The 25,413-nt window shown below is 67.5% G+C and overlaps 7 protein-coding genes and 1 non-coding gene across 8 annotated transcripts; 5 read left to right on the forward strand and 3 right to left on the reverse strand.

Annotated features, from left to right (window-relative positions):
* Positions 1–843: 843 nt before the first annotated feature.
* RHOBADRAFT_16534 (uncharacterized protein) lies at positions 844–2,136 on the forward strand (the record flags this gene model as incomplete). Its single annotated transcript, XM_018412322.1, has 3 exons — positions 844–1,512; positions 1,596–1,913; positions 1,987–2,136. The coding sequence occupies 3 exons, from the start codon at positions 844–846 to the stop codon at positions 2,134–2,136; spliced, it is 1,137 nt and encodes a 378-aa protein (XP_018270048.1).
* A 408-nt stretch (positions 2,137–2,544) lies between these two features.
* RHOBADRAFT_54576 (uncharacterized protein) lies at positions 2,545–13,190 on the forward strand (the record flags this gene model as incomplete). The annotated part of the gene is made up of 38 exons (XM_018417394.1): positions 2,545–2,712; positions 3,519–3,902; positions 3,991–4,015; positions 4,080–4,242; positions 4,306–4,362; positions 4,426–4,582; positions 4,648–5,184; positions 5,248–5,344; positions 5,411–5,608; positions 5,671–5,719; positions 5,782–5,925; positions 6,273–6,397; positions 6,471–6,520; positions 6,578–6,666; positions 6,727–6,811; positions 6,876–7,043; positions 7,112–7,391; positions 7,461–7,571; positions 7,636–8,125; positions 8,197–8,339; positions 8,403–8,868; positions 8,929–8,949; positions 9,016–9,466; positions 9,524–9,601; positions 9,664–9,865; positions 9,936–10,022; positions 10,097–10,164; positions 10,233–10,544; positions 10,618–10,816; positions 10,883–10,968; positions 11,038–11,362; positions 11,445–11,682; positions 11,748–12,039; positions 12,108–12,282; positions 12,377–12,595; positions 12,669–12,719; positions 12,784–12,847; positions 12,920–13,190. The coding sequence occupies 38 exons, from the start codon at positions 2,545–2,547 to the stop codon at positions 13,101–13,103; spliced, it is 7,038 nt and encodes a 2,345-aa protein (XP_018270049.1). The 3' UTR covers positions 13,104–13,190.
* Positions 13,191–13,590: 400 nt separating this feature from the next.
* Positions 13,591–14,559, forward strand: RHOBADRAFT_45297 (uncharacterized protein; the record flags this gene model as incomplete). Its single annotated transcript, XM_018414579.1, has 4 exons — positions 13,591–13,619; positions 13,681–13,738; positions 13,882–14,208; positions 14,284–14,559. The coding sequence occupies 4 exons, from the start codon at positions 13,591–13,593 to the stop codon at positions 14,557–14,559; spliced, it is 690 nt and encodes a 229-aa protein (XP_018270050.1).
* A 708-nt stretch (positions 14,560–15,267) lies between these two features.
* RHOBADRAFT_t77 lies at positions 15,268–15,359 on the forward strand. Its single transcript has one exon. It is a non-coding gene; the product is annotated as a tRNA-Leu (tRNA).
* Positions 15,360–15,800: 441 nt separating this feature from the next.
* Positions 15,801–17,380, reverse strand: RHOBADRAFT_37869 (uncharacterized protein; the record flags this gene model as incomplete). The annotated part of the gene is made up of 6 exons (XM_018413468.1): positions 15,801–16,021; positions 16,087–16,179; positions 16,245–16,402; positions 16,481–17,034; positions 17,129–17,223; positions 17,300–17,380. 6 exons carry the CDS (start codon positions 17,378–17,380, stop codon positions 15,902–15,904), a joined length of 1,101 nt encoding a protein of 366 aa, XP_018270051.1. The 3' UTR covers positions 15,801–15,901.
* Positions 17,381–17,847: 467 nt separating this feature from the next.
* RHOBADRAFT_54578 (uncharacterized protein) lies at positions 17,848–20,412 on the reverse strand (the record flags this gene model as incomplete). The annotated part of the gene is made up of 5 exons (XM_018417395.1): positions 20,217–20,412; positions 20,001–20,147; positions 18,524–19,931; positions 18,145–18,444; positions 17,848–18,056 (listed from the first exon to the last, which is right to left on the reverse strand). Exons 1-5 carry the CDS (start codon positions 20,367–20,369, stop codon positions 17,848–17,850), a joined length of 2,217 nt encoding a protein of 738 aa, XP_018270052.1. The 5' UTR covers positions 20,370–20,412.
* Positions 20,413–20,528: 116 nt separating this feature from the next.
* RHOBADRAFT_54579 (uncharacterized protein) lies at positions 20,529–22,070 on the forward strand. Its single transcript, XM_018417396.1, has 7 exons — positions 20,529–20,579; positions 20,664–20,970; positions 21,035–21,149; positions 21,241–21,327; positions 21,431–21,539; positions 21,650–21,726; positions 21,817–22,070. The coding sequence occupies exons 1-7, from the start codon at positions 20,565–20,567 to the stop codon at positions 21,857–21,859; spliced, it is 753 nt and encodes a 250-aa protein (XP_018270053.1). The 5' UTR covers positions 20,529–20,564; the 3' UTR covers positions 21,860–22,070.
* Positions 22,071–22,466: 396 nt separating this feature from the next.
* Positions 22,467–24,509, reverse strand: RHOBADRAFT_37873 (uncharacterized protein; the record flags this gene model as incomplete). Its single annotated transcript, XM_018413469.1, has 9 exons — positions 22,467–22,662; positions 22,794–22,816; positions 22,927–23,019; positions 23,108–23,256; positions 23,353–23,428; positions 23,516–23,707; positions 23,816–24,038; positions 24,211–24,305; positions 24,411–24,509. The coding sequence occupies 9 exons, from the start codon at positions 24,507–24,509 to the stop codon at positions 22,566–22,568; spliced, it is 1,047 nt and encodes a 348-aa protein (XP_018270054.1). The 3' UTR covers positions 22,467–22,565.
* Positions 24,510–25,413: the final 904 nt, after the last annotated feature.

The following is a 25,413-nucleotide window of genomic DNA, read 5'->3' on the forward strand; positions in this document are numbered from 1 at the left end:
ACCCACCGCGCCCGCCACAGGCCATCTACCCGGACGCCGTCTCGTGGGAGCTCTTGTCGGGCAACGAGGTCCAGGTTGCCGTCGTCCTGCCTGTCGAGTTCGACCAGGACCGCGAGCTCGAGGTCTGGGATCACCAAGCACCGGTGGCGAGCGGGTCCAAAACGCCGATCGACAATCTCGCCGCCCAGTTGCGCGACACGTCCCTTGTCGAGCACCCGAGCGCGACCGCGCCGAGCCAGGGCGCGAGCAAGGGCCGGCGAGGTCGAGGCGGCAAGGGCGTCGGGCGAGAGCCGGCGGGACCTGCGTCAGCTCCTGCACGACGAGGCGGGCCCGCATCGGCGCAGCTCGAGCCGACAGCGACGACCTTTGAGCCGCGACGCGCAGCGGCCAAGGTGCCCGTCGAGCACGACGCACCGGCCCGTTCACCTCCTCCTCCTCCGCCAAAAGCGCCCTCTTCCCTCCCGCCCATCTCTTCGACCGGCACGCCCCGCATCCGTTTCACCCCTCGAGCACCCGACGCTCCTGTCACACCCGTCGCTGTCCCGAGCGCCGCGGCTCGACCTGTCGCCACGCCGGCGAACCCTCGTCGACTCGCGGTGCGGTACCTGCCGCCCTTGCGCCTGTCGATCCGCCTACCTGTCGGCTATCCCGAGTCGGAGGGCCCGTCGGAGATTGCGCTCAGGGAGGACGTCGGGTGGCTCGGCGAGGAGCGAAAGGGCAGGGTCGAGCAAAAGCTCCGAGACGGTGCGTCCCACTATCCCCTCTCGGCGCGCGCACAGAGCAGTACCAGGTCTGACGCTCTACTGCACAGTCTACGCCGGCGACGAGTGTCTGTTCGGCATCATGGACCTTGTCTCGTCGACCTCGCCCGACTTTGCCGCCACCCTGAACCTCTCTTTCCCCCTCGTCCTCCGCCAGGCGCCGCCGCCCTCCTCCGCCTCGACCGCCCCTCTCTCGACGACCCTGTCCGCCTTCAACCTCGCCGCGTCAGACACGACGTTCGCGACCACGTCGCACCTGTGCCCGTTGTGCTTCTCGTCGCACCGCGGCAGCGCCTGCATCCGCCTCGCGTCGTGCGGCTGCGTCTTCTGCACGCCGTGCCTCAAGGACTACTTCGACCTCCTCATCACCGAGGGCCTCGTGCGCTCGGTCGCGTGCCCGAGCGAGGGGTGCGTCGCGGCGAGGGCGAGGTGGGAGAAGGAGGTCGGGCCGAGGGGCGAGGCCGAGAGGGAGATGGAGCGGCCAGGGAGGCTCGTCGGCGACGAGGTCGAGCGCCTGTGCGGCGTCGAGAAGCGGCAGAGGTGGGAGTGGCTCAAGGAGAAGGTCCGTGTCGAGAGCGGTGCGTCCTTGTTTCTCCTTTCTCCTCCTCCTCGAGACGGTCCTTCCGCGACGAGGAGCTCACTCATTCGCCCCGCAGACCCGTCCATCACGTTCTGCCCGCGCGAGAGCTGTCAGGCGCCGGTGCCCAAGCTGTCCGAGGACGAGGAGAAGCTGCGCGTCTGTCCGGCCTGCGTGCGTCCCTCTTCTCTCCCTTCTCGCCGGTCCCACAACTTTCGAGCCTGACCCTCGCCCCATCTTTACCGTCACGCTCGCAGAGCTTCAGCTTCTGCCAGTTCTGCAAGAGCTCGTGGCACGGCTCGCGCAACGCGTGCGCGCTCCCCCAATCCTCGACGATCGTCTCGTCGTACCTCGACGGCGATGACGTGGTGCGGCGCACGCTCGAGGCGCGGTACGGCGTCGCCAACATCAAGCGCCTCGTCGCCGCGTTCGAGGAGGAGCGCGCCCTGCGCGAGTGGCTCGACGCCAACGCGACCGAGTGCCCTGGCTGCGGCGCGTGGGTCAACAAGAGCGGCGGGTGCAGCCACATGACGTGCACCAAGTGCCAGGCCCACTTTTGCTACCGCTGCGGTCAGGTGCGTCCTACCTTTCTCCTTCTCTCGTCGACACGAGCCGTGCACTGACCCTTTCTTTCCCTTGCGCCCTCAGTCTCTCCGCCCGACCGACCCCTACCGCCACTACAACACGCCTGGCGGCAGATGCTACGGGAAATTGTTCGAGTTCATGCCTGGCCAGGAGCCGCCGGTCGAGGAGTGGATCGGCGCGCTCGTCGAGGAGGACGAGCTGGCGGGATTATAGACGTCGTCGGATCTTGTTCCTCTTATCCCCTACATTCATCTACTTGTTGCATTGTCACCCTGTTGCGCATCTTCACGCTGTCGAGACCGTCGTTAACCCGCAGAAAGTCGGAGACAGGCCGACGAGCCGGTTTGCCTCTTCGCCTCCTCCCTCGTCGGCTGCCCCTTGGCTAAGTTTGCCTCCTCTACCGCTTTGGTGCCTCTGCGCGCCTGCGCTGCGCACGCGAGGCGGCAGGGCAGCAGCCTCCTTCGCAGCCTCGGAGCCCGCTTGGCCTCTCTTCGACCCTCCGTCGTCATCTGCTCGGCATCTCGCTCGCAGCGAGCCACGGCGAGACGCTCGCTGCTACGCCTCTTGCCTCTCGACCACGACCCTCTCGCTGCTACATCGAGCCCGCGACCGCCGACCTGAATGGCCTCGCCCACGACCGACCGCTCCTCCCCACCCGTCTCTTCCGCCGGCGCCCACAACACGATCCCTCCCACCTCGACCGTCACGCACGACACGGGCGCGAGCGCGCATGCGGGCTCGACGATCGGCGCCAAGCTGTCTGGCGCAGCCGAGGAGGTCAGGGGCAAGGTGGGCGGGGACGCGGGCGCGGTCGACGAGGGGAGAAGGCGGCGGCAGGGGGCGGGGCTGCGCAAGGAGGACGACAAGTGAGGTGTGAGCAGGCGCTCTCGTGGAGGAGACCGCCTTCGAGCGGCAGCAACAGGAGGTGCGCACCCTCTCTCACGGTCGAGCCTCGCATGACGAGTCGGTGGCTGACTTTCTCTCCTTTCTCTCCCTCGCCTCGCAGTTAATCCGGCCCATCCGACATTCGCCTGCGTCCCGGCGACGACGTGCACTTGTACAACGACCGACGGCGGCGGGCCCGCCGCTCTGATGCCGCCGCCGACCTCGACCAACCTCCTCGTCGAGCGTCGCGTCCGCTTTCCCGCCTGTACCTCCCCGCATCTGGGTCGCTCGGCAGGCGGCACACTCGTTCGTACAACTACATGCGCCTGAGCTGGAATCAAGTCACGCAGTCAAGGACCAACCGCTGAGCGAGAGAGAGAGCTGCGGTTCGAGTCGGCGCCGCGCTCGACCTTCCCTCAGACGCTCGCCCTCGAGCGTGTAGATTGCGCAAACAGCTCGTACGCCGCCGCGAGAGACGCGCGTGCAGTTCGAAGGACATCGGAATTGAGCCGTGTCTTGGCCGTCGTCGAGGCGCGACCAGCTCGAGGCGGTTCGCTCTCGTCGCACCGCACCGGCGAGCTACTGTTCCTGCCCATACTCGCCGCATGGAGCCAGAGAATACCTAGCGCCCGCCAGCAACCGCCCACGCGCTCCCTCCGCCGCGCCTCATCATCGCCGACAACATGCCGTCCCCGTCGCTCTCGCCGCAGTACCCGCCGAGGGATCCCATGCTGCGCCAGAAGTCGCGTACACCCCTCCTCGGTCAGCCCGACGCGCCTGCGCTCCCCCAGTACACCGACGACGACTCGCCCTCGCCCACCTCCCCGCTCCTCGACCCGGCGCGCGAGTCGACCGCCCCTGCGGGCGGCGACGGCGACGATGAGGGCGCGCCGACACCGCTCGACGCGACGCTCGAGGAGGTCGGCATGGGCACGTACCAGTGGCGCCTGTTCGTCCTGTGCGGGTGCTCGTGGTGGAGCGACAACGCGTGGCTGCAGTGCATGGCCGTCATCCTGCCGCGCGTTCAGCAGCATTGGGACATCAGCGACCGGTGGATCGGCCTCTTGTCGACGAGCCTCTTTGCCGGCATGATGGTGCGTCCCGCCGTCTCTCCCTTCCCTCCTCCGCTTCCCTCTCCCCCTCGCCCGACTCGCGTTCTGACGCTCGCATCACCGCAAACAGGTCGGCGCATGGGGCTGGGGCAGCTGTGCGTCCCGCATCGTCGCCCCTGTCAGACTCTCGCGATCGCTAACGAGCGTCGTCCCCCGCAGATTCGGACGCCTACGGTCGAGTGCCCGCCTTTCACCTCACGTTCTGCTTCAGCGCCGTCTTTGGCACCGCATCCGCCTTTGCGCCCACCTTTGGGTGGCTCTGCTTTGCCCTCTTCTGCCTCGGTACCGGCGTCGGCGGCTCGATGCCGACAGACGGAACTTTGTGCGTCCCACCTCCGCTTTCGTTACCTCGTGTCGAGTCGAGCACTGACTCTCGCACGCGCAGATTCCTCGAGAACACGCCCAAGACCAAGCACTATCTCCTCACCGCCCTCTCGGTCTTGTGCGTCCCCTCGCCCGTCCCTCGCGCTCGAGGTGCGCGCCGCTGACTCCCTTCCTCACGCAGCTTCTCCCTCGGCGCCATCTTCACCTCGATCCTCGGCCTCGTCATCCTGCCGCCCTTTTCCTGTGCGCCCAATGCGGGCAAGGGCGACACGCCGGCGTGCGACGTCAAGGTCGAGAACAACGGCTGGCGCTACATGCTCGGCGCGCTCGGACTCGTCGTAAGCTCAGCCTCTCCCTCTTGCCGGACCTTCTTGTGCACAGGCTCACTCTTCTATCCCTGCAGAGCATCGTCATGTTCCTCGGCCGAGTCCTCTTGTTCCGTCTGCACGAGTCGCCCAAGTTCCTCGTTGCGTCGAACCGCCCGTCGGCCGCCGTCATCATCCTCCAGAAAATCTCGCGCCTCAACGGCGACAACAAGTCGTTTGTCTTGAGCGACGTCGTCGACGCTGCAGGCGCCGCTGCCGAGGCGCCCGAGGAGGTCGCCGCCGCGCAGGCCGACTCGGACCCGCCCGCCGACGACTCGGACGTGCCGCCGCGACGACCCGCTCGGACCGACAGCGACAACATCCCGTCGCCGTCGTCGCTCGGCGAGGACGCCGAGGAGGACCTCGTCGCGTTCGCGCTCCCGCCGTCGTACGTCTCGCAGAGCGTGCGGCGGCACCGCTCGACCCGCCCGGCATGGATAGACTGCCTGCCGCGAGGCTGGCGCGAGGGCGTCGACGAGTACGTCGCGCGCATGGAGGACCTGCTCGAGCCCAAGTGGCGCCGGACGACGCTCCTCGTGTGGGCGATCTGGGCCCTCGCGGCGGCGGGCTACACTGTGCGTCCCGCGCTCCCTCATGTCCTGCCCGAGCCGGACCTGATCCCTCTCTTTCTCGCGCAGATCTTCAACGTGTTTCTGCCCAAGTTCCTCGAGGCCAAGCTCTCGCACGAGGGCTCGCCGTCGGCCGAGGCGACGCAGGAGGAGACCTTGCGCGACTGTGCGTCTCTCGCTCTACCTCCCCTCCTCTCCTCACCGCGCACTGACCCGCCTGCGACCACCGCAGACGTCCTTTACACCGTCTCGGGCCTGCCTGGCTCGCTCCTCGGCGCCTACCTCGTCGAGACGTCGCTCGGCCGCGCGAAAACGCTCGCCTTCTCGACCCTCGCCACCTCGGCGGCGACGTTCGTCTTTGTGTTTGTCTCGAGTCGCACGGGCGTCGTCCTCAGCAGCATGGTCGTGTCGCTCGCCGCCACCCTCATGTGTGCGTCCCTCCTCCCTCGTCGTCGTCGCGAGCGCGCCAACCTGACGACTTTCCTCGCGCAGACGCCGTCATCTACAGCCTCACGCCCGAGATCTTCCCCGTCACGAAGCGGTGCGTCCAGCTCTCCCTTTGTCTCTCCTACAGAGCGAGACTGACCATCTCGTCCCTCGCAGCGGCACCGCCACCGGTATCGCCTCGGCCGTCTCTCGCCTTGCCGGCCTCCTCTCGCCCCTCCTCACCGGCGCCCTCCTCGCCGCCCTCGAGGGCTTCACCGTCCCGCTCCTCCTGTCTGCGGCCTGCTTCGGCGCGACGGCCGTGTGCGCGTGGGGCCTGAGAGGCGCCGAGCAAAGGATGCTCGGGTCGGGGAGGAGGAACGGCGCAGGGTTCGCGCACTGAGTCGCCGTGCACATAGAGTGTTGTGTCTCCTCCTTTCGCTCGTCGACTGAGAGACGAGCTCAGTGAGGGTCAGAGAGGGACGAGCAAGCGCTCGAACCTGCGCCCTTTCAAAGAGAGCAGCGAAAGCGAGATGTTGGCGGCCGAGTAGAGGAGGAAGACAAGCGCGAGGTGGAGCTCTCCCTGCCTCATCCTCGCGGGCTCGTCCCTCGCGACACGACCACGCCCAGTTCAGCTTGACCACCCACACGGCACGCTCTCTCGCCAACAGCGCGAGCCGCTCCCTCGACTCGCCAAACCTCCCCCGCTCCGCCGCACAACCCGGCTCGTCGCCGCGCTCGTTCACCATGGAGGAGCCAGGCGAGGTGCAGGAGCGCGAGATCGAGGTGCTGCAAGGTGCGCCGGACCTGTTCCACCTCGTCCCCCTCTCTCGCGCACCTCGAGCTAATCCTCATCTCTCAACCGTCAGCGATCTACGGCGACGAGTTCCAGAAGGCCGAGAGCCGCACGGCATGGAAGGTGAGTCCTCTATAGAGGCCGTGCATGCGAGCCGACCTGACCTGGCGCTCCCTGCAGACCGTCAACGCGGCCCACGAGTTTCGCGTGTGCGTGCGGCCTGTCGAGGAGGACCTCAAGGACAAGGTGCAGGTCTGGCTCCGCTTCAAGTGCGTCCGTCCTGTCCGTCCTCTTCTGGCGGGCGCGCACTGACCGTCCTTACCTGGCAGGCTTCCTCAGCGCTACCCCAAGATCGCGCCGACCATGACCCTCGAGGAGCCCAAAGGCCTTTCTCCTCAGCACCTCTCGCACCTGGTGCGCCCGTCACGTCCCCTTCTTTCGCTCCCGACCGTCGAAGCTGACCCTCGCGCCCCGACAGCTCTCGACCCTGCAACGCGCCGCCTCGTCTCGCCTCGGCGACGAGATGTGCTACGACCTGTGCTCGCAAGCCGCCGCCTACATCACCGAGCGCCACATCGACTCGGTCCGTGGCGTCCAGCCGAGCCTCGAGGACCAGCGTCGAAAACGAGGCGAGGAGCAGGCCAAGGTGCGCCCGCGCTGCCCAGCCCCTGGACCCGTGCGACGAGCAGACCCTGACCTCGCCGCGCACAACAGGCGACAGAAGAAGCTCAACGACGTGCCGAGACGCTCAAGGAGCAGCGCGAGGCCGAGGAGGCGGCGCGCCTGTCGATGCTCATCTCGGAGGACGTGCGCCGCAAGGAGGAGCTGCGACTCGAGCGCGAGCGGCGCGAGCGCGAGTTGGACCGCGAGCGCGAGACGGCGCTTCTCGAGGTGGACTCGAACGGCGAGAAGCGGGTCCGCATGCCGTTGGCGCTGTCGAGGGGCGAGGCCAAGGCCGAGGTGACGGTGCGCTTTGGCTTCCCGACCGCTGGCGGTGCGTCCTCCTCCGCCTCTCGTCTCGCGTTCCCCTCGAGCACTTTCTCACGCTCGTTATCTGCCACAGACTGGCTCGGCCGCATCTTCTCTGCCGAGATCATCCCGGATGGCCAAGCGCCTCAACCTGCGAGCGCCTACGTCGTCGAGGTCCTCGCGCCCTACTTCCTCACGTCGCAAGGTGCGTCCCGCCCTGTCCTTCTCTCTCGCGACCACATCGAGATTGACGATTTCCCTACGCACAGGCAAGCGCAAGCTCAGCAAGATCGAGGCCGACCTCGACCGCATCCACTCGCTCCAGCACCCGCACGTCCTCCCGATCACGGCCTACCGCATCGTTCGCTACTCGCCGTCCTTCTTCCCACCCAACTCTCAAGCCCAACGCGCCATCCGCTCTGGCGAGGGCTGGACCGTCCTCATCGCCGCGCCGCCCATCCGCTCGCCCTCGCTCGAACGCCTCCTCTCGACCGTCGGCGAGCTCCGACCCGACCGCGCCCTCGGCTACTTCGCCCAACTCGTCTCGGCCGTCGAGTACCTGCACGCGCACAACGTCGTCCACCGCGCCATCAAGCCCAAGGCCGTCTTCATCGCGAGTGACGAGGGCCAGGCCGACGGCTCGGGCGACGCGGGCGGCGTTCAGCTCTCGGGCGCCGGCTGGTACCGCCGCCTCATCGACCTCAACAAGGCCGAGCCGTGGCTCGTGCAGCCTGCCGACGACGACCTGCCCGACAGCTGGTGCGCCCCATCGTCCTCGTCTTGTTCAGCCTCGTCACAACCTCGCACTGACCCCGAGCCCGTCCCTGCAGGACCTGTCCCGAAGCGCTCGCGGCCCCGTTCACGTACGACCGGTCGCGCGACATGTACGAGCTCGGCGTCGTGCTCGCTCAGATGGTGTTTGGCCTGGACGTCGTCCGCAAGTACGGCTCGCCCGCCGAGCTCGTCCGCTCTAGTCCGCCCAGTCTTCCTTGACCTCCTCCTCGACGATCAACTCACCAAGCTCGTGCGTCCGCAGTACCTCGTTCTGCATCGAGCGTCCTCAAGCGCGTCCTGTCCGACCTCCTGCTCACCGAGGGCAAGAAGCGGCCGACGGCGTCTCGACTCGCCGCCCAACTCGCCGAGAGCAGCAGCAGCAGCACCCGGCACGGTCCTCTCGCCCTGTCGACGACGCCGCCCAACGCGCTCAGCGCGTGGAACCAGCTGCACGACGGGCACAAGGCGCTCACGCCGCTCGTCTCGCCGCCGCCGACCCAGCTCTCGAGGAGCGTCGAGGGCCCGAGCGGCTTCTTCTGGCAGCCGAGATCGTCCGTGTCGCGGTATCGGGCCGAGTTCGAGGAGCTCGAGTTTCTCGGTCGCGGCGGCGGTGGCCAGGTCGTCAAGGCGCGCAATCGGCTCGACGGCCACCTGTACGCGATCAAGAAGATTCGCCTCCCGAGCGACAAGGCGAGCGAGGCCAAGCTACTACGCGAGGTCACGATTTGGTGCGTCCCCTCCTCCTGAACCTGCGCATGAGCCCAGCCTGACCTGGCTCCTGGTTGCAGGTCGCGCATGAACCACCCCAAGTCCGTCCCCTCTCCTTCCTCCTTCCTCGCCGTCGTCGAGACTGACTGATCTCTCGCCTCGCGCAGCATCGTCCGCTACCACACGTCCTGGACCGAGATTGACGAGTCGTTCTCGGGCTTTGGCGGCGAGCGATCGGCCGGCCCGCACGGCCAGACCGGCACGACCGACTCGCTCGTGACGACCGAGGCGTCGACGGAGGACGCCTCTTCGGACGACTCGGACGCGACCGACAGCGTCGTCGACTTTGACGAGGACTCGTCGCCGGGCGCCGACCTCGACATGGACTTTGGCGGCCCAGGCGACGACGACCTCGACTTCCTGTCGGTCGGCCACGCCCAGTCGCACAGCGTCTCGTACCCGAGCATCCACTTCGGCAACGAGGACGACCCGTCTCGCGCCGGGTCCGAGGAGAGCAGCAGCCCCGTTATTTCGAAACACGGCTTTTCCAAGAAGGCGCCGACGCAGCCTGCGACCGCGGCGAGCACGCCCAAGCAGACCCGCACGCTCTACATTCAGGTGCGTCCCGCTCCACTGCCCCTTTCGTGAGCATCCCTGACCGTTTCGTCCCCTCAGATGGAGTACGTCGAGAAGCTCACCCTGCGCGAGACGATCGAGGACGGCTTGAGCGAGGTCGACTCGTGGCGTCTACTCGTACGTCCTGCTCGTCGATCTCACTGGCGAGCGTCCACTGACATCGAGCCCTCCCCCACCAGTTCCAGATCCTGTCGGCCATGCTTCACTTCACCTCGCTCAACATCCTCCACCGCGACCTCAAGCCGTCTAACATCTTCATCGACGTCAAGGGCGACGTGCGCATCGGCGACTTTGGCCTTGCCGTCAACGAGGGCGGCACCGAGTCGGCCGACGTCTACCTCAGCATCGAGAACTCGATGGACGAGTCGGACCTCACGTCGGGTGCGTCCCCTCTCTTCCGTCTTCTCGAACGGTCTCGTGACCCTGACAACCCTCCTTCTGTGTGCTGCAGGCGTCGGCACGTCGCTGTACATCGCGCCCGAGATGATGCAGCGAGGGAGGCTCGAGCGCGCCGTCAAGTACAGCAACAAGATCGACAGTACGCCCTCGCCCTCTCTCTCTCTTTCGCCTCCTCGTCATCGGCGACGAGCTGACGACAACCCCCGACTGCAGTGTACTCGCTCGGCATCGTCTTCTTCGAGATGTGGCACCCGTTCAAGACCGGCATGGAGCGCATTCAGGTCCGTCTCTCGCCGCCTGAGCTCTGCCGCACACGCTCGGTCGCTCACCCTCTCGCTCGCGCACACAGGTCCTGCACGACTTGCGGCGGCCCGAGATCATCTTCCCGCCAACCTGGGACAAGATCAAGCTTGCTCGCCACACCAAGATCGTCCAGGCGTGCCTCACGCACAACCCCGAGCTGCGCCCGTCGCCCAAGGACCTCCTGAGCTCCGACCTGCTGCCGCCACGCGTCGGCGACGACTCGATCGAGGAGACGATCCGCCTCCTGTCGCAGTCGGGCACGACCCACGCCCAGACGCTCATCTCGGCCCTGTTCAACCAGTCGGACGAGGACCGCATGCGCAAGGACTACTCGTACGACTTTTACGATGGCCAAGGTGTACGTCCCTCGCTCGAGCGGACTGTCGTCGTCGCCCCGACCGGACCTGACCTGACCTGACGTTCCTCCGCAGGCCAAGGTCGACAACGACCCGTACGCTCAACTCGTGCACGACAGACTCAGCCGCATCTTCCGACAAAAGGGCGCCGTGCAGATGGACAGCCCGCTCCTCATGCCGCACTCGCAGATCTACGCTTCGCGCAAACCCGTCCGCCTACTCGACGCCGACGGCACCATCGTCTGCCTCCCCTTCCAGCTCAACATCCCGTTCTGTGCGTCGCGCCCTCTTTCCCTCGCCCCCTCGTACGGGTACGTGACCTGACGTCGAGGCCTGGCAGGTCGCATGGTCGCTCGCGACACCTCGCTCACGCGCCTCAAGCGGTGGACGATCGCGCCCGTCTTTCGCCAAGCAGCCGCCGGCGGGGTGCGTCCCCTCTCCCTTCTTCTCTCGTGCGCGCATCTCCTGTACTGAACCTTTGCCCCTGCGCCGCAGCAACCTCGAGCCGTCCTCAACGCCGCGTTCGACATCGTCTCGGACGCCGTCATGCCCGCCATGGAGGCCGAGTGCATCTACGTCGTCGAGGAGATCCTCGAGGCGTTTCCTCTCGGTGGCAAGCCGGCGCACCTCGTCAACCACTCGAAGATCCTCGACGCCATCATCGACATCTTTCCCGCCAAGCAGCGCGAGGCTGTGTGCGAGATCCTCGTCCAACACGGTCGGCTGCAGCGTACCTGGAGCAAGACGTCGTCGGACCTGTTCAAGCTCATCGGCGTCTCGAGGTCTATGTGCGACCTTCTCGGAGCGCTCAACGGTGTCGGTGCGTCCTTGGTCTCGCACACTCTCCCTCGACCGAGTCGAGGACGTTCTCCTGACTCGCTCCCTCTTGCTCGTACTCACAGGTGACCTCGGCAAGATGCGCTCGCTCGTCCTCGCGACAGTACCTCGCCTCAAGCACGTCGTGCAGGAGGGCTTTGACGAGCTGCGCGACATTCTCTCGCTGTGCCAGCACATGGGCGTCAAGAATGTCAAGGTCGCGCCTCTTCTCGCCACCAACCACGACCTGCACCGCAACGGCACCATCTTCGAGTCGCACATGGTGCGGGGCAAGACGCGTGACGTTGTCGCCACCGGCGGGAGGTGCGTCCCCTTCTCTCGCTCCCCTCGTCCCTGAACCTAGACTGACTCACTCGTACGCCTCGCAGGTTCGACGACGTCGTCTCTCGCCTCGCCGCTCCCGAGGTCCGCTTCTCGGGCCGGTGCCCGCACGTCGTCGGCTTTTCGCTCGCCGTCGCCAAGCTCTCGGTCGCCGCCGCCGACGCCAACGCGACGTCGGGCAAGCACGCCATGACCCGCAAGGAGGAGCACCTGCGCTCGTACGGCCCGTGGGCCATCCGCCGGTGCGACGTCTACGTGTGCAGCTTCTCGCCGGGCCTCATCGACCTGCGGCTCGACATCGTCAAGGACCTGTGGCAGGCCGGCCTCAAGGCGGACCTTGTGCGTCCTCCTTCCTCTTCCACCTCCTCGTGCGCCCCACCCTGACCCTCATCTCTCGCCGACGACAGATGTACGACGACGACTTTCTCACGCTCACGCCCGAGCAGCTCGTCAGCGCGTGTCGCCGCGAGGGCATCCTGTGGCTCGTCATCGTCAAGCCGAGCGCGGCAGGTCGGTCCGCCGCCGACGAGTCGGACATGTCGCTCAAGGTCAAAAGCGTCCTGCGAGGTGCCGAGGAGGAAGGTGCGCCTCGCTCTCGCTGCTCGCCCCGAGTCGCGTCGAAAGGGAAGGTCCGTGCACGGCAAGACGAGCGACTGACTCTCCCGTTGCCTCCCAGTTCCTCGCAGCGACCTGTCGACCTGGCTCATTAAGGAGATGCGCGAGCAGACCATCGTCGACGAGGCGGTCGGCGGCGGCAGCAACGACGCCGTCGCCGATTCGTCGACCACGCTCGTCGACCCGCCCAAGCCGACCCGCGAGTACATCCCGCTCCTCGCCGACGACGACGTGCGACAAAAAGGCCGCCACAACAAGCGTACCATGATCGCTCACCGAGGTGCGCTCCTCGCATCTCTCTCTCTCTCTCTCGGTCGAGCAGTCCCTGAACGAGCCTCCTTTTCCGTCCGCAGCCGAGAAGAACATCGAGGAGGCGGCAAAAGCGGCGTCCGAGGCGCCAGTGTGTGCGTCCACCCCTCTCATCTTCTCTCGTGCGCTCGTCCTGACCTTGAAGCCCCGCCGTCGCAGTCGCCATCGATATCGACGGCCTCGCGTTCGAGCGCATGGCCCACTCGCCCGTGTGGGTGACAAAGTGCGTCCTCCTTTCTCTCCCCTCTCGCGACGTCACGCCGGAGCCGGACTGACCCTGAGCTCCCTCTCGCAGCGACGAGGCGTTCAAGGCGCTCCTGCACACGGCGCCACCCGGCAAGCGCGACTACTATGCCTCGATCCGCCAGGCGATCCAGAAGCATCGTCGGCAGAAGGACATCAGCCGGTTCTGGCTCTTTAGCCTGCGCGAGGACCGCTCGGTCCTCATGAGCTTCTTCGACACGAGCTTGGCCTCGTAGACGTCCTCCTCCCTGTCTCGCATCTCTCTATTCCTTTTGTCGAGCTCTCACGAGTGCCCTTGTTGCAATACTAGCCGTGCCCGAGCCAGTTTGCGACTCGTCGCGCGTGTGTCGAAGTGAGCGAGTCGAGCATCGGGTCGTCGCTGCTCGAGCTCCAACCGCCGTGTCGCAGACGCACGAGGCTTAATCGCGAGAGCTGTAGGCTGGCCTCGACGAGGTTCTGCCCTGCCCTCGCAAGCGCCCTCACCAAGCAGCCGAGGTAGCGTTCACGTCCCTCCCCTCGAGCGGTTTGAAACCTATGCGAGATTGGCCCAAAGTCTCGCCAAACAGGAAAGTCAAGCTTTTGGTTCCTATTGCGAGCATTCGACTGCGACGAGCGGCGTGGTGGTGCACGAGCGCTCGGGCCTTTGCTCCGACCGAGCGAACGCACGGATCTTCCGATACACGGACAGGAGCCTTCACTGAGCAGCCCGAGTGCGCTCGAACCATGCCGCGCGCGCGGGCGCGTTCGCCGTTGTGCGTCTGACGCTATCGCCGAACGCCCACGCTCGTCCTCTCCTTCGACCACCCCGCGCAGTTCGAGGTCGACCAGCTTTACCAACTCGCAGATGCCCAGAGCAGCCGCGCTCACCAAGGTCCGTCGCTCTCCATTCCCCCACCGTCGTCGGCGGCCACCCTCGGCGCTCGAGCCCTCGCCCCGTCGTCACCGGCTACGAGCCTGCTCCCCTCGTCGTGACGGTCCTCGTAGAGCCTGCAGCTGACCTCGTTGTGCGCGCAGGAAGCCAAGCTCGCCAACGCCTGGTCGAGCGTCGACAAGGCGCTCGCCGGCACGCCGTGGACGAGCCGCGACGCTTTGCCCCACAAGCTGCCCGTCGGCGCGAGCGAGCCCATGGTCAAGATGCTCGCCACCGCCATCCGCATCGCCAAGGGCCTGGACGAGCACGGCGTCCAGCAGCTCGATCCGCCGCCGTCGGCGGTTCAGGTCGCCGAGCGTTGGACTCGGTTCGCGCGCGACGCCAGCAGGGGCTCTCGCTGTCCAAAGTGGACGTCGACCGACCTCAAGATGGCGCTCGCTCAAGCGAGGAAGGACCAGCGAGCGGGCAACGTGAGCTTCAACCCTGCCGCTCTCTCCCGCCTCTTTCTCGCGTTCCGGTCACTCACGCTGTCGCATTGCGCGCAGGTGGCTCCCGCGCTCGCCAAGACGGACGAGGGGCTCGCCGGCGACATCGCAAGCCTGCAGACGGGCTTCCATTCGCTCCAGCAGGCGGTCGCCCAGCTCGCTGACTCCGTCCGCCTGCTCCCGGACGTCGTCGAGGCGCGCCAGGACGAGGCGCGCTGCAACGAGGCGCGCCGCAAGGAGTACCGCGCGTCGCGTGCGAGCGAGTTTCACTTTAGTCCCGACGTCGACCGCAAGGTGGCCATGTTTGAGCCGCAGGCCGCAGGGCCGTCGAAGTGAGCGTCGAGGAGGAGCGACCCGGCTTCTTTCCCGGGATCTGCATTGCGAGTCTGTCGTTGGCGATTGTGCCGTTGGCGAGTCTGTCGTCGCGAGCCGTGAGAGAGCCGAGAGATGCTCGTTCGAAAGTCCCGCTCGTGCGACGTTGAGTGCGAACCCGGTGAGCGGCTTATGCGAGCAAGCGGTCGGGGCAGTTTCTCGTTGCAGGACCGACGGGGCGCGACCTGCTGAGACGTCCTTTGCGTGAATCGCTCGCGCCCCCTGTCCGCTAGCCTCGGCGTCGCCCCGTGCGAGCAGAGGCGCGCCGACAAGCAGCGACCGGAAGCGACTCTGCGAGGAAGCGTGCTCTCGTGCTTGCGCTGCTCTGGATGCCGCGAACAGCTCACGGTCGTCTCGATACGTCCGGCTGGCGAAAGCGCCCGCTCGACGGCCGTTCTCCCGGCACGACGCACGGACCGCTCCCGAGTTGAGAAGGCCGAGTAGAGCGGGCGGTTGGCGAGGTGCATCGAGGGCGCTGTGGGTGGGAGAGGCTTGGCGTGGTCGAGCTGGGCGTGACTGTGTCGCGAGAGAGACGAGCCCGCGATAGTGCGAGGCAGAGGAAAAGAGCGCTCTTCGTCCTGCCTCGACTTCTCCTCGGGCTCGATTCGGCGGCCGCCAGCTGCGTACGAAGCTTATGTGTACTGCAATTGTCTCCCGCCTTTCAAGCAAACCGGTGTTTTGTCCGAGTGGTCTAAGGAGCCAGCTTCAGGTTGAAATGATCTCGCTGGTCCGAAAGGGCGTGGGTTCGAATCCCACAGACATCATATACTTTTGCCGCGAAACAGCGTAAGTCGAACTCTCCTCTTCGCGTCCGCGGCGGAGCTCTTGTCTTTTTGACGGACTTTGAGCCGGGTTCCTTCGCGGGCTGCTTCCGTTAGGCAATCTCACAGGGCACAGGCGCGCCCACCGTTGACCCAGTACCGTGCTCACGCCTGAGCGAAAGTGCGGCGACGCCGGTCGCGACCCGTCCACCGCGCGCCTCGTTCCCTCGCTCGCCTTCTTCGTGCCGGCGGGTTCAGCTCTCAGCGGCTGGCGTCTCTCAACCGAGCGGACTGCTGCACAGAGAGTGCGACACGCGAGAGACCTACCGCCGCGACCAGGCGCCCACGCGACCCTGTCCAACTTGAGAAGGCCGCCAACGAGAGGTCCGTGCGCGCTCGAAAACAATCTTCCCCTCGCTCTCAAGCCAGTTCTTCGAGTTGGTAGAACACCCGAACTCGTAGAATGCACGCCCAACTCTAGTCTATAAGGAATGCCGCCAAGTCGCCCGCCCGCTCCTCCTCCTCCTCCGCCACCGCGCGCCCACTCACGCCCACTTGCCGAGGAGCGCCATGATGCCAGCGCCGAGTGCAAAGCAGCCGATGCTGAACCAGAGACGTGTCCACGAGCACGTGTGGTAAAACTTGTTGAAGATGAACTCGTGCGCCTGCGAGAAGAGGGACGAGGGTCAAGACCGACCGCTCGAGGACGTGGCGGACCGGGGGGACGCACGATGAGCTCGACGGTCGCCGTGTAGAGGAGGATGCCGCTCGACGTGGCGTCGAGGACGCCCGAAACGACCGACGCCGTGCCGCTCGACATGCTCTGCGAAAAGGAGCCGAGTGAGTCGGACGAACTCGAGCGATCGTACGAGAGAGAAGAGGACGCACGATACCCTCGCGCAGGCCTAGCCCAATCGCCATGCCGATGGGCGTGCAGCTCGAGTACAGGAGGGCGCCGAACCAGGGCAAGAGCGCGTACTTCTTGCCGAGGTGGTCGAGCTTGAGGAACGCGAGGCGAGTCCCGAGACCGAGGCCCTCGAACATCTCTGCGGACGCGGCAACAGGAGCGACAGAGAGTCAGTGACCGCCCACACACACTCAGAGAGGGAGAGAAGGGAACGGACGGTGGAAGACGATGACGATAAAGAGGGTCGTCACCTCGTCGTCGCTCGTGGTGGAGAGCGTAAGCCCAATGAGGACCGAATGGAGGACGACGCCAAACTCTAGCGTCAGAACGCCGATGAGCGACGCCGCGACCGGGTTCTCCTCCATAGCGTCGCGGTAGCTGCCGGCTTCGAGCTCGCTCGACGACCGGCTCAGGTCGTGCTTCTTCTCCAAGTCGTGGCTCGACACCGTCGTCGGGCTCGACTCGACGTCCTGCGGCGACGACGGCGGCGGTACATCGACGTGTCCTCCGTGACCGGCAACGTGGATGTGCGGCGGGACGCCGCCCGTCATCTTCTGCATGCGCTCGGTGCCGAGGCGGAAACAGACGATCTGGACGACGAACGTGCCAAACAGGCTCAGGAGGCACAGGCCGAACGGGTACGGGTACTCGGCCCAGGCGTCCGAGATGCAGCCGCCGGCCGAGCGCGTGTTGCCCTCGCCGAGTGCGTCGGTCGAGGGCTCGAGTAGGTGGATGAGGCCGGTCGCGAGGATGACGCCCGAGCCGAAGAACCTGTCGGGAGGTACGAGAGTGTCAATAGAGTGAACGAGGGAGTGGGCCGAGAGCGAGACGAGGTGCGGGACGAGGAAGAGAGGGCCGGGCGCACTTGGCAAAGTCAAACACGCCGCCGGGCACGATGCGCCTCAGGGCGCCGACGCGCTTCGACAGGATCGGGAACATGGTGCCGACGAGGCTCGTCACCTGCGACGAGCAGAGGGTCAGTGTGGGCCGGCGAGGCGGCGGGGAGGGAGAGAGAGGCGAGGGAGGAGGGACGTACGAGGATGACAAAGATGGCGGCGATGCGGAGCGGGACCTTGCCGACCGACTCGGGGCCACAGGCATCTTCGACGTCGGACATGGTGCGAGGTGAATCGAGTGTCGAGGACGAGAGGAGGAGGAGGAGGAGGAGGAGGAAGAGGGCCGGTGCGGGGTCGAAGCGACGGCGGTACGGCTCGAGGTGGACGACTAGCGCGGCGACAGAGTGAGGAAGAAGGAACCAAGAAGCGAGCTAGAGCTGGCGCGACAATTTTGGGCGCCGCAGAGAGAGAGAAAGAGGGCGGATCGACCGACCACGACGACCGCACCGGTCGTGACTGGGCGACGCTCTGCAGAGTTTCCCGCCTCGTCGTCCCCTTCCTCGAGCGCAGCACGACCCGGCCGAGCGCACCGGATTTGGCGCTCGAGGCACTCGGGTCGAGGGACGAAAGCCGGAGCGGCCGACCGACCTTCTCGGCGCACGCTCTCCTCGAGGCAGAGAAAGCTTTTGAGGGCGCGCACCGAGCTACGTTGCACTCGAGACCCGCGCTCCCGACCGTGCTCGCTCGCTCACTCGAGGCACGCACACGCCGCGAGCCCCCTCGCGAGCGCGGCGCGCACGACCTGCATCTGCTTGGCCGCGCCGTCTGTCCCACCACCGCCGCCGCCGAGTCGCGCGAGGAGGTCGAGCGCGCCAAAGACGTCGGGCGGGCCGAGGAGGTCCTCGGTGACGCGCAGGAGCTCGTAAATGGCGTCCGAGTCGAGGAGGGGAGGCGTGGCTGCGGGCGGCGGGGTGCATGCGTGCGTGCCGGGGGTCAGTGCGCCGGTCTCGGGACGAGAGAGATACAGAAAGGGACGAGGACGCACCCTCGAGCAAAGGGACAGAGTCGAGGAGCATGACGGCCCAGAAGCGTTTGGGCGCGACGCCGCTCGTGAGGAGGAGGACGAGGAGCTGGGCCGCCTCGAGGTGGGCGCCGCTCGCGTACAGGGCGAAAAAGTCGCGGTACCGCGCGAGGAACGTGAGGCGGGCCGTGTAGGGGGCGAGGGCGGCAGAGGGAGAGAGGGCGGGGAGGTCGGAGGGGGACGAGGGTGAGGGAGGAGCGGACGAGGGAGGGCGCAGGAGCGAGGTCGGGATCGAGTCGACGTGGGCGATAAAGGCGTCTTGACCTGCGGGTTGGTCGACACCGTCAGTCCACCGTACGGAAAGGAGAGAGAGAGAGAGAGAGAGGCGAGAGCGGGGGCGCACCCTTCTCGATGTACTCGTCCAAGATCCGGTCGGCAATCTCGGCAATCCTCCTCCCGTCGGCCGCCCTCACGGCGTACGCGACCGCCTCGCCGAACCGCCGCTTGTCGACGAGCTTCGCCGCATACGCCTCGCACGTCGCCGTGAACTCGTCCGTGAGGTCGAGCGCGGCGAGGACGGCGAGGAGCTCGTCGACCTGGCGCGAGGCCCGCTTCTTCTTGGGCGCCGCGTTCTCCTTCTCGGCGCCGACGCCCTCGCCCTCGCCCTCCCCCTCTCCCTCGACGTCCATGCCGTCGCCTGCCCCTGCTGCCCCTGCCCCTGCTCGTGCCCCCGCACCCTGCTGCGCCCCCTCGCCCTCGACCTCGAGCGGCAGCGCGACGGCGAGCGCGCGCACCTTTTCCCTCCCCTGCGTGCCACACGCCGCCCAGTACTCGCAGCTGACGCGCCACAGCCCTGGGTCGGCCGTGCAGCGGTCGCCCCAGTCGAGGAGGAACGCCTCGCGCAGCCCGAGCGCGTCGTCGTCCTCGCCGGCGCCGGTGAGCGCGGGCGGGTCGAACGCGGGGAGGTGCAGGTGCGCGAGGAGGTCGCCGAGGTGAGCCGCGGCCCAGGCGTGGGCGCCCGTGAGCGCCTTGAGGACGCCGGGGACGTCGCCGCGGAGGAGGGCGGCGTGGGCGCGCTCGGCGGGGAGCGACGCGTCGACGGGCTGGGTGCGCGTCAGGGCGTCGACGAGTGGCGGGAGGTCGGCGCGGCGGAGAGTGGTCGGCGAGGCCCACAGGCAGTGCGCCGCGAGGCTCTCGCGCCAGTCCTCGGGGCCGAGGGCGGCGATGGCCGATTCAGCGGCCGACGACGACGACGACGAGGACGGGTCGCTGGCAGCCGACGACACGAGGGCGACGAGCGGCGCGAGCGACGAGCCCCAGTCGTCGGACGACGACGACAGGAGCGAGTCGACCTGGGGCTTGAGGGGCGCGAGCGTCTGGGTGCGCCACTGGCGCAGGGCGACGACAAAGGCCGACTCGGTGCGGAACGCGGTCGAGCGCGGGTACGACGCGACGAGGGTCGACAGGTGTTTGGCGAGGTGCTGAAGCGTCTCGTCCGGGTGCTGCGACTCGACGAGCGACAGGAGGGCGGCGGCCGACGACAGGTGGCCGCGCAGGACGCAGCGCGACAGGTACGGCACAAAGTCGTCCGAGTCCCACGGCGACGCGAGGGCGAGGAGCTCGGCGCCCTCGTCGTTGGACGGAGCCGGGTCGATCGTGTTGACCCAGTCGAGGAGCTCCTCGGCGACGAGCCCTTCGCCGACGCCGTCCGAGGGGAAGAAGAGGATCTCGGCGAGGGCGAGGACGCCGTGCATGGCGGCAAAGTGGGCGAGCGCCTTGTGCTTGCCCGCCGGCGTGTAGTCGGTGTCGCTCTGTGCGCAGAGGTGGGGTCAGGTCGGGGTACGAGGAGGGAGGGAGGGAGGGAGAGAGAGGCGGCGCACCTGGATCAGGGGCAGCTGTTGGACGATGGCCTCGCGGTAGAGGCGCGACACGCGGCCATAGTACTGGACCTGGTCTGGCGTGGGGACGGGAGCGCCACCTGGGCCGTAGACGTCGTCCTGGTCGGCGTTGTTCTGCTGCACGATGCGCTGTGGACCGGGGGGAGCGAGTGAGCTGATGAGGGCTCGAGGCGGGGAGGGGCGAAAGGGGGAGCGCACCTGGAGGGACGCCCAGATGGTGTAGGTGTCGGTGATGAACGTGCGCGACTCCTTGAGCGGCGGCTGGTGCGGGCGGTCGTGGTTGTTGAGCGGGGTGGACGTCGACGACGAGGCGGTGGGCGCGCCAAACGAGAACGAGGCCGAAGGGGCCATGGGGTGCAGTGGCTCGTTCGAGGTGCTTGCGCTCTGAGCAGCTCACTCACTCGCGAGGCTGAGCAGGGACGACGAGATGAACGAGCGAGCCGACCCTCTCTTCCTGCTCTCGATGCGACCTGACAGCTCCCACTCTGCCCGCCATACCGCTAGAGCACCGCCAACTCGAGCTCCAACTTGCCTGCACGCGCCCCGATGCCTCCCGCACCGGTGCGCCCTCTCTCCCTCTCCTCCTCCTCCTCGAGCCCTCGTCGGCTCACCCAACTTGCATCTCGTCGGCGGCGCCCCCACCAGGGCCTCACCTTCAAGGGCCCCGCCCACCCCAAACGCACGAGCAAGCCCGTCGTCCTGCTCGACCCCGTCGTCCCGCGAGGTGCGACCAAGAAGCGCCGCCCCAGCTCCAGCCGCGACGACTCGCCCCGACGCTCGCCCGACAAGGCGGCTCGACGCGCGACCGCCCGCGAGGACGGCGGCGACGAGGACGAGGCGTCGGCCAAGGAGAAGCACAAGGGCAAGACCGCCGAGGCCAAGGGCGACAACAAGGCGCCGACCAAGCGGGTCAAGGCGGCTCCAGTCGAGCAGGACGACAACGACGACAGCGGTGCGTCCCTACTCTCTCCAACTCTTCACCCGGCCATGACTGACGTCCCTCACGAAACCCGCAGGGCCGCACGTCCCGCAGGAGGAGCGCGTCTCGCGCGACACGGTCGCCAAGCGGTGGCACCTCGTCTCGACCTCGACCCGCGCCGAGCTGCTCGAGCGCGCCCGATCTGCCACAGAGTGCGTGTGCGACGTGCCTTCTTCTCTCCTTTGCCCGATCACGCGAGGGACGAGGGCACTGACTCTTGTCGTCCTCGGTGCCGGCGCGCAGGGACGTCCTCGAGGAGGTGTTTGCCGACCAGGCGGGGCACAAGTCGGCGCACGTGGCGCGCAAGGCTCTCAAGGCGTTCACCAACGAGTGCGTCTCTCTCTCTCCTCCTTGTCCCTCAACCCATCGGGCCCTGCGCTCGTCCCGATCGTGCAGCGAGCCGCACGCTCACCCACGTTCCTCGCTCGCGCAGGTTCGACGCCGCCCTCGCCAGCAGCGCCGTCCCGCCGCTGCCGAGCAATGTGCCGCAAACTCTCAAGGGCAAGGGCAAGGACAAGGGCGACACGGTCGACCTCTGCAAGGTGCTCGACGAGAAACTGCTGCACAATCACCTAGCACGTCCCTCGTCCTGCCTCTCTCTTGTGGGCCACCGACAGGGCCGCAGGCTGACAGCGGCCCTCTCATCGCGCAGAAATCCATGCAGGACAAGCTCGATGCAGCAGAAGGCGACGCCGACGACCTCGACCTCGAGATCGAGAAGGAGCGTAGGTGCGTCCCTCGTCCTCTTGTCCTATCGAGGCCGACCCGGTCGCGCCCGTAGCTGACTCGATGTTCGTCCATTGCTCGTGCGTGCCCCAGGCTCCTCAAGCGCGACAAGGCGCGCCTCGCTCACTCGAGCTAGACGGCCCCGCCTCGTCCTCTTTGTCCGACTGCCTCGCCGTGCCCGCCGACCAGCTCCCGACAGCCCCGGGCGCCGGCAGCGACTCGCAGGTCGTCGTCGACATCGACTTCCGACACCCTGCGGCGGCGCCGCCGACCGCTCGCCCCTACCCTGCCCAAGCCGCCTCGTCGTCGTCCTTTCCCCCTCCCTCCCGCCCGCCCGCCGCTCCTCCTCACCTCTCCCCCCAGCCCCAGCGCCCACAAGCCGCCGTACCCGCACACCTCCCCCCTTCCGACCTCGAGCGGCGCCGCAGCACCTCGTGCGGCATCGTCGCCGCCGGCGGGCTCGACTCTCGTTCAAAGGTCATCGAGCGCGCGAGCTGGACCAGCAGCTGAGAGCGGGCACTTTTCTGCAGCGGGCCGAGCTTCAGCCGTACTCTCACGAAATATCGAGTTCAGGTCCGTGTCGGACGCGCGAGGGAGCCGCGAGAGAAAGAGAGAAAGACGCTCGCTCGCTCGCTCGGACGGCCGGCTCGTGTGCGTCCCTCTCGCTCATTCTCTCTCCTTGTCGCGAGCAAGCGCAGTACGCTCGTCTCTCGTCTCCTGTTCATGCTTCGAGAGTCCATGAGAGCTCCTCAGTGATGGACTGCACGTCTACGGCATCGAGCGCGCCTCCTCTCCCCTCCCCTCCCCTCCTCTCGCCACGCTCCCCGCTCGCCCACGCTGCCTCACGTCCACTTGCCGAGGAGCGCCATGATGCCCGCGCCGAACGCGAACGACCCGAGGCAGAACCACAGGCGGGTCCAGGAGCATGTGTGGTAGTAGCTGCGGGCGGTCCCAGGGCGAGGGCGCGGGCGCGGGCGCGGGCGAGATGGTCGAGGAGGGGCACGAAGGAGGGGAGCGAGGAAGTCAGGGACGTCGGGACGTGCGACGAGGGAGTAGAGAGAGGGAAGCACGGGTTGAGGACGATCTCGTGTGCCTGCAGCGTGAGGAAAAAGGGAGAGCGTCAATGCGCCGCTCAACTTGGGAAGGTCGACCCCTCTCTTCGCGCCCCGCGGGAGAGAGAGAGAGAGAGCACCGGCGACGCACGATGAGCTCGACCGTCGCCATATACAGGAGGATGCCGCTCGAGATAGCGTCGAGGATGCCAGCCGCGACCGAGCCCGTCCCGTTCGACATGCTCTGCGCGCGCGCGCGCCCCTCCTCTCGTCAGTCCCTCGTGCTGGCGCCCGCCGTCCTCGACTCGAGAGAGAGAGACAGAGGGACGCACGACGCCCTCGCGCACCCCGAGCCCAATCGCGGTCCCGAGAGGCGTGCACAGCGAAAACACGAGCGCGCCGACCCAGGGCAGCCAGGCGTACGTGTCGCTCACGTCGAGCAGGGCGAGGCGGGTCCCGAGGCCGAGGCCTTCGAACATCTCTGTCGGGCGGGCGCGGGCGCGGGAAAGGGGAGCGTGAGAGGCGGCGAGAGGGAGGGAGGGAGAGGGAGCGAGGGAGGGAGAAGAGGGGGACGCACGGTGGAAGACGATGACGATGACGAGCGTGCCGAGACCCTCGTCGCTCGTGCCCGAGAGCGTAAGTCCAATGATGACCTGAATGCGTCGCTCTGAGAGAGTCAGGCAGGTCCGAAAGGGAGGGAGGGAGAGGGAGGGGGGAACCCGAGGCGAGATCAGACGCACCGAGTGAAGCACGACGCCAAACTCTAGCGTAATTGCGCTCATGAGCTGCGCCACGACCGGGTTATCCTCGAGCGGGTCGGCCAGGCCCTGGGTCGCCGCCGTCGTCGTCGACTCGCGTCCGACAGCCGATGGCGCCGGGACGGCCGGTCCGTGCGCCTTCTCCGGGTCGGCGCTCGACGCGTTGGCCTCGAGCTCAGGGAGCAGTACCGTCGCGCCGTCTCGTGGCAGGTGCACGTGCGTCACGGCCCCGCGCCCTTCCTCGCCCTCTTCCTCCCCCTTCCTCGCCCTCTTCCTCCCGACCGCCCTCCCAACCCTCTCGCTCCCCATCCTCAGGAAAACCATCTGGCTGACGAACGTCGCGTACAGGCTGACGAGGCACAGCGCGAACGCGTACGGGTAGTCGGCCCACGCGTCCGAGATGCAGCCGCCGGCCGAGAGCGTGTAGGACGCGCCGAGGGCCTCGGTGGCGGGTTGCAGGAGGTGGATGAAGCCGGTGGCGAGGATGACGCCCGAGCCGAAGAACCTGTGGGCGTGGGAGAGGGGTGGTGAGGGTCAGGTGGGTCGACAAGAAAGGGAGGGAGAGAGGGTGTCGTCTAGGGCGGGAAGGTCGTCGAGGGAGGGAGGGTTGTCGACGGAGGGAAGGTCGTCGAGGGAGAGAGGGAGCGAGGGAGAGAGGGAGAGAGAGATGGACGCACTTGGCAAAGTCAAACACGAACCCGGGCACAGTGCGCTCGAGGGCCTTGACGCGCTTGGCGAGGATCGGGAACAGCGTCCCGGCGAGCGACGTGACCTGCTCGGTACCGCGGCGGCCGGGACGGGCGGGTGTGGTGCGTGTGCGTGTGCGCGTGAGTGCCCCGGGGAGGGGAGGAGAAGGAAGAGGACCGAGGGAACGCACGAGGATGGCAAAGATGGACCCGATGCGCAGGCCGAGCCGACCGGTCGAGACGGCGCCGCAAGGGTCGGGCGCGTCGTCTACGGGCAGGGCGTCCGACATGCTGGGCTGAGGGTGGGTGGTGCGGGGCGACGGTGAGGGGCGCGAGAGGGTGAGGGCGAGGGGAGGGTCCGAGTGGTGCGGCGGTCGGTGCGCGAGGTTGATCGAGGGCGGGCTGGACGGTCAGGCGAGTCTGAGCGGCGAGAAGCAGAGGACGAGAGAGGGAGAGAGAAGCGCGGGCCCGAGTCGCAGCAGAGAGAGAGAGAGCAAGAGACAGCGAGAGAGAAAGGCCCGGTCGCGCCTCCGGCTCGAGCGAGCGAGCGCGCGGGATCCACGCTTCGCCCGCCCGCCTCCCCCCTCGCCGCCATCCACCCTATCGACAAGCGCCGAAAAGACAGGCTCGAAGCGGGCGGTGGAGCCGAGAGGAGGCGCGCCGCACGAAAGAGGGAGCGCGGGACGAGCGCCGGCGCCGAGCGAGGCAGGCAGGTGGCCGGGCGACCGACGGCCCGCGAGCGAGCGTGGACGATCGGAGCGCGGTGCGGAGCGCGGGAGAGCGTGGGGTCGAGCGGGCTGCAGGGAGAGAGAGACAGAGAGAGGGTGGGAGCGAGGGGTCAGTGCGGGTGAGAGGGTGAGAGCAGGGAGGAGGGAGGAGGGAGGAGAGAGGGAGAGGGGGACGCACGCGAGGGGGGCCCACGGCGGCGGCGAGCGAGATCTCGGAGCGGCACGGCTGTGCGCGCGCGAGAGAGAAATAGCCGAGGCTGCGAGAGGAGCGGGGCGCTCGCGCGCAGTCGGCGTCCCTCGCCTCCCTCTCGCCCGCCGCCGCCTCGCGCCCCGCCTCCCCGACGCACTCGCACTCGCACTCGCACTTGAGCGAGAAAGAGGCGGAGAGACTGGACGGAGGAACTCGAGAGGGTCGGATTGCGATTCGTACGAAAGAGGGGGTGACGGGGGAGGGGGGATGGCTACG

Source organism: Rhodotorula graminis (assembly GCF_001329695.1).
Source record: "Rhodotorula graminis WP1 unplaced genomic scaffold RHOBAscaffold_9, whole genome shotgun sequence".
NCBI classification, from domain to species: Eukaryota; Fungi; Basidiomycota; class Microbotryomycetes; order Sporidiobolales; family Sporidiobolaceae; genus Rhodotorula; species Rhodotorula graminis.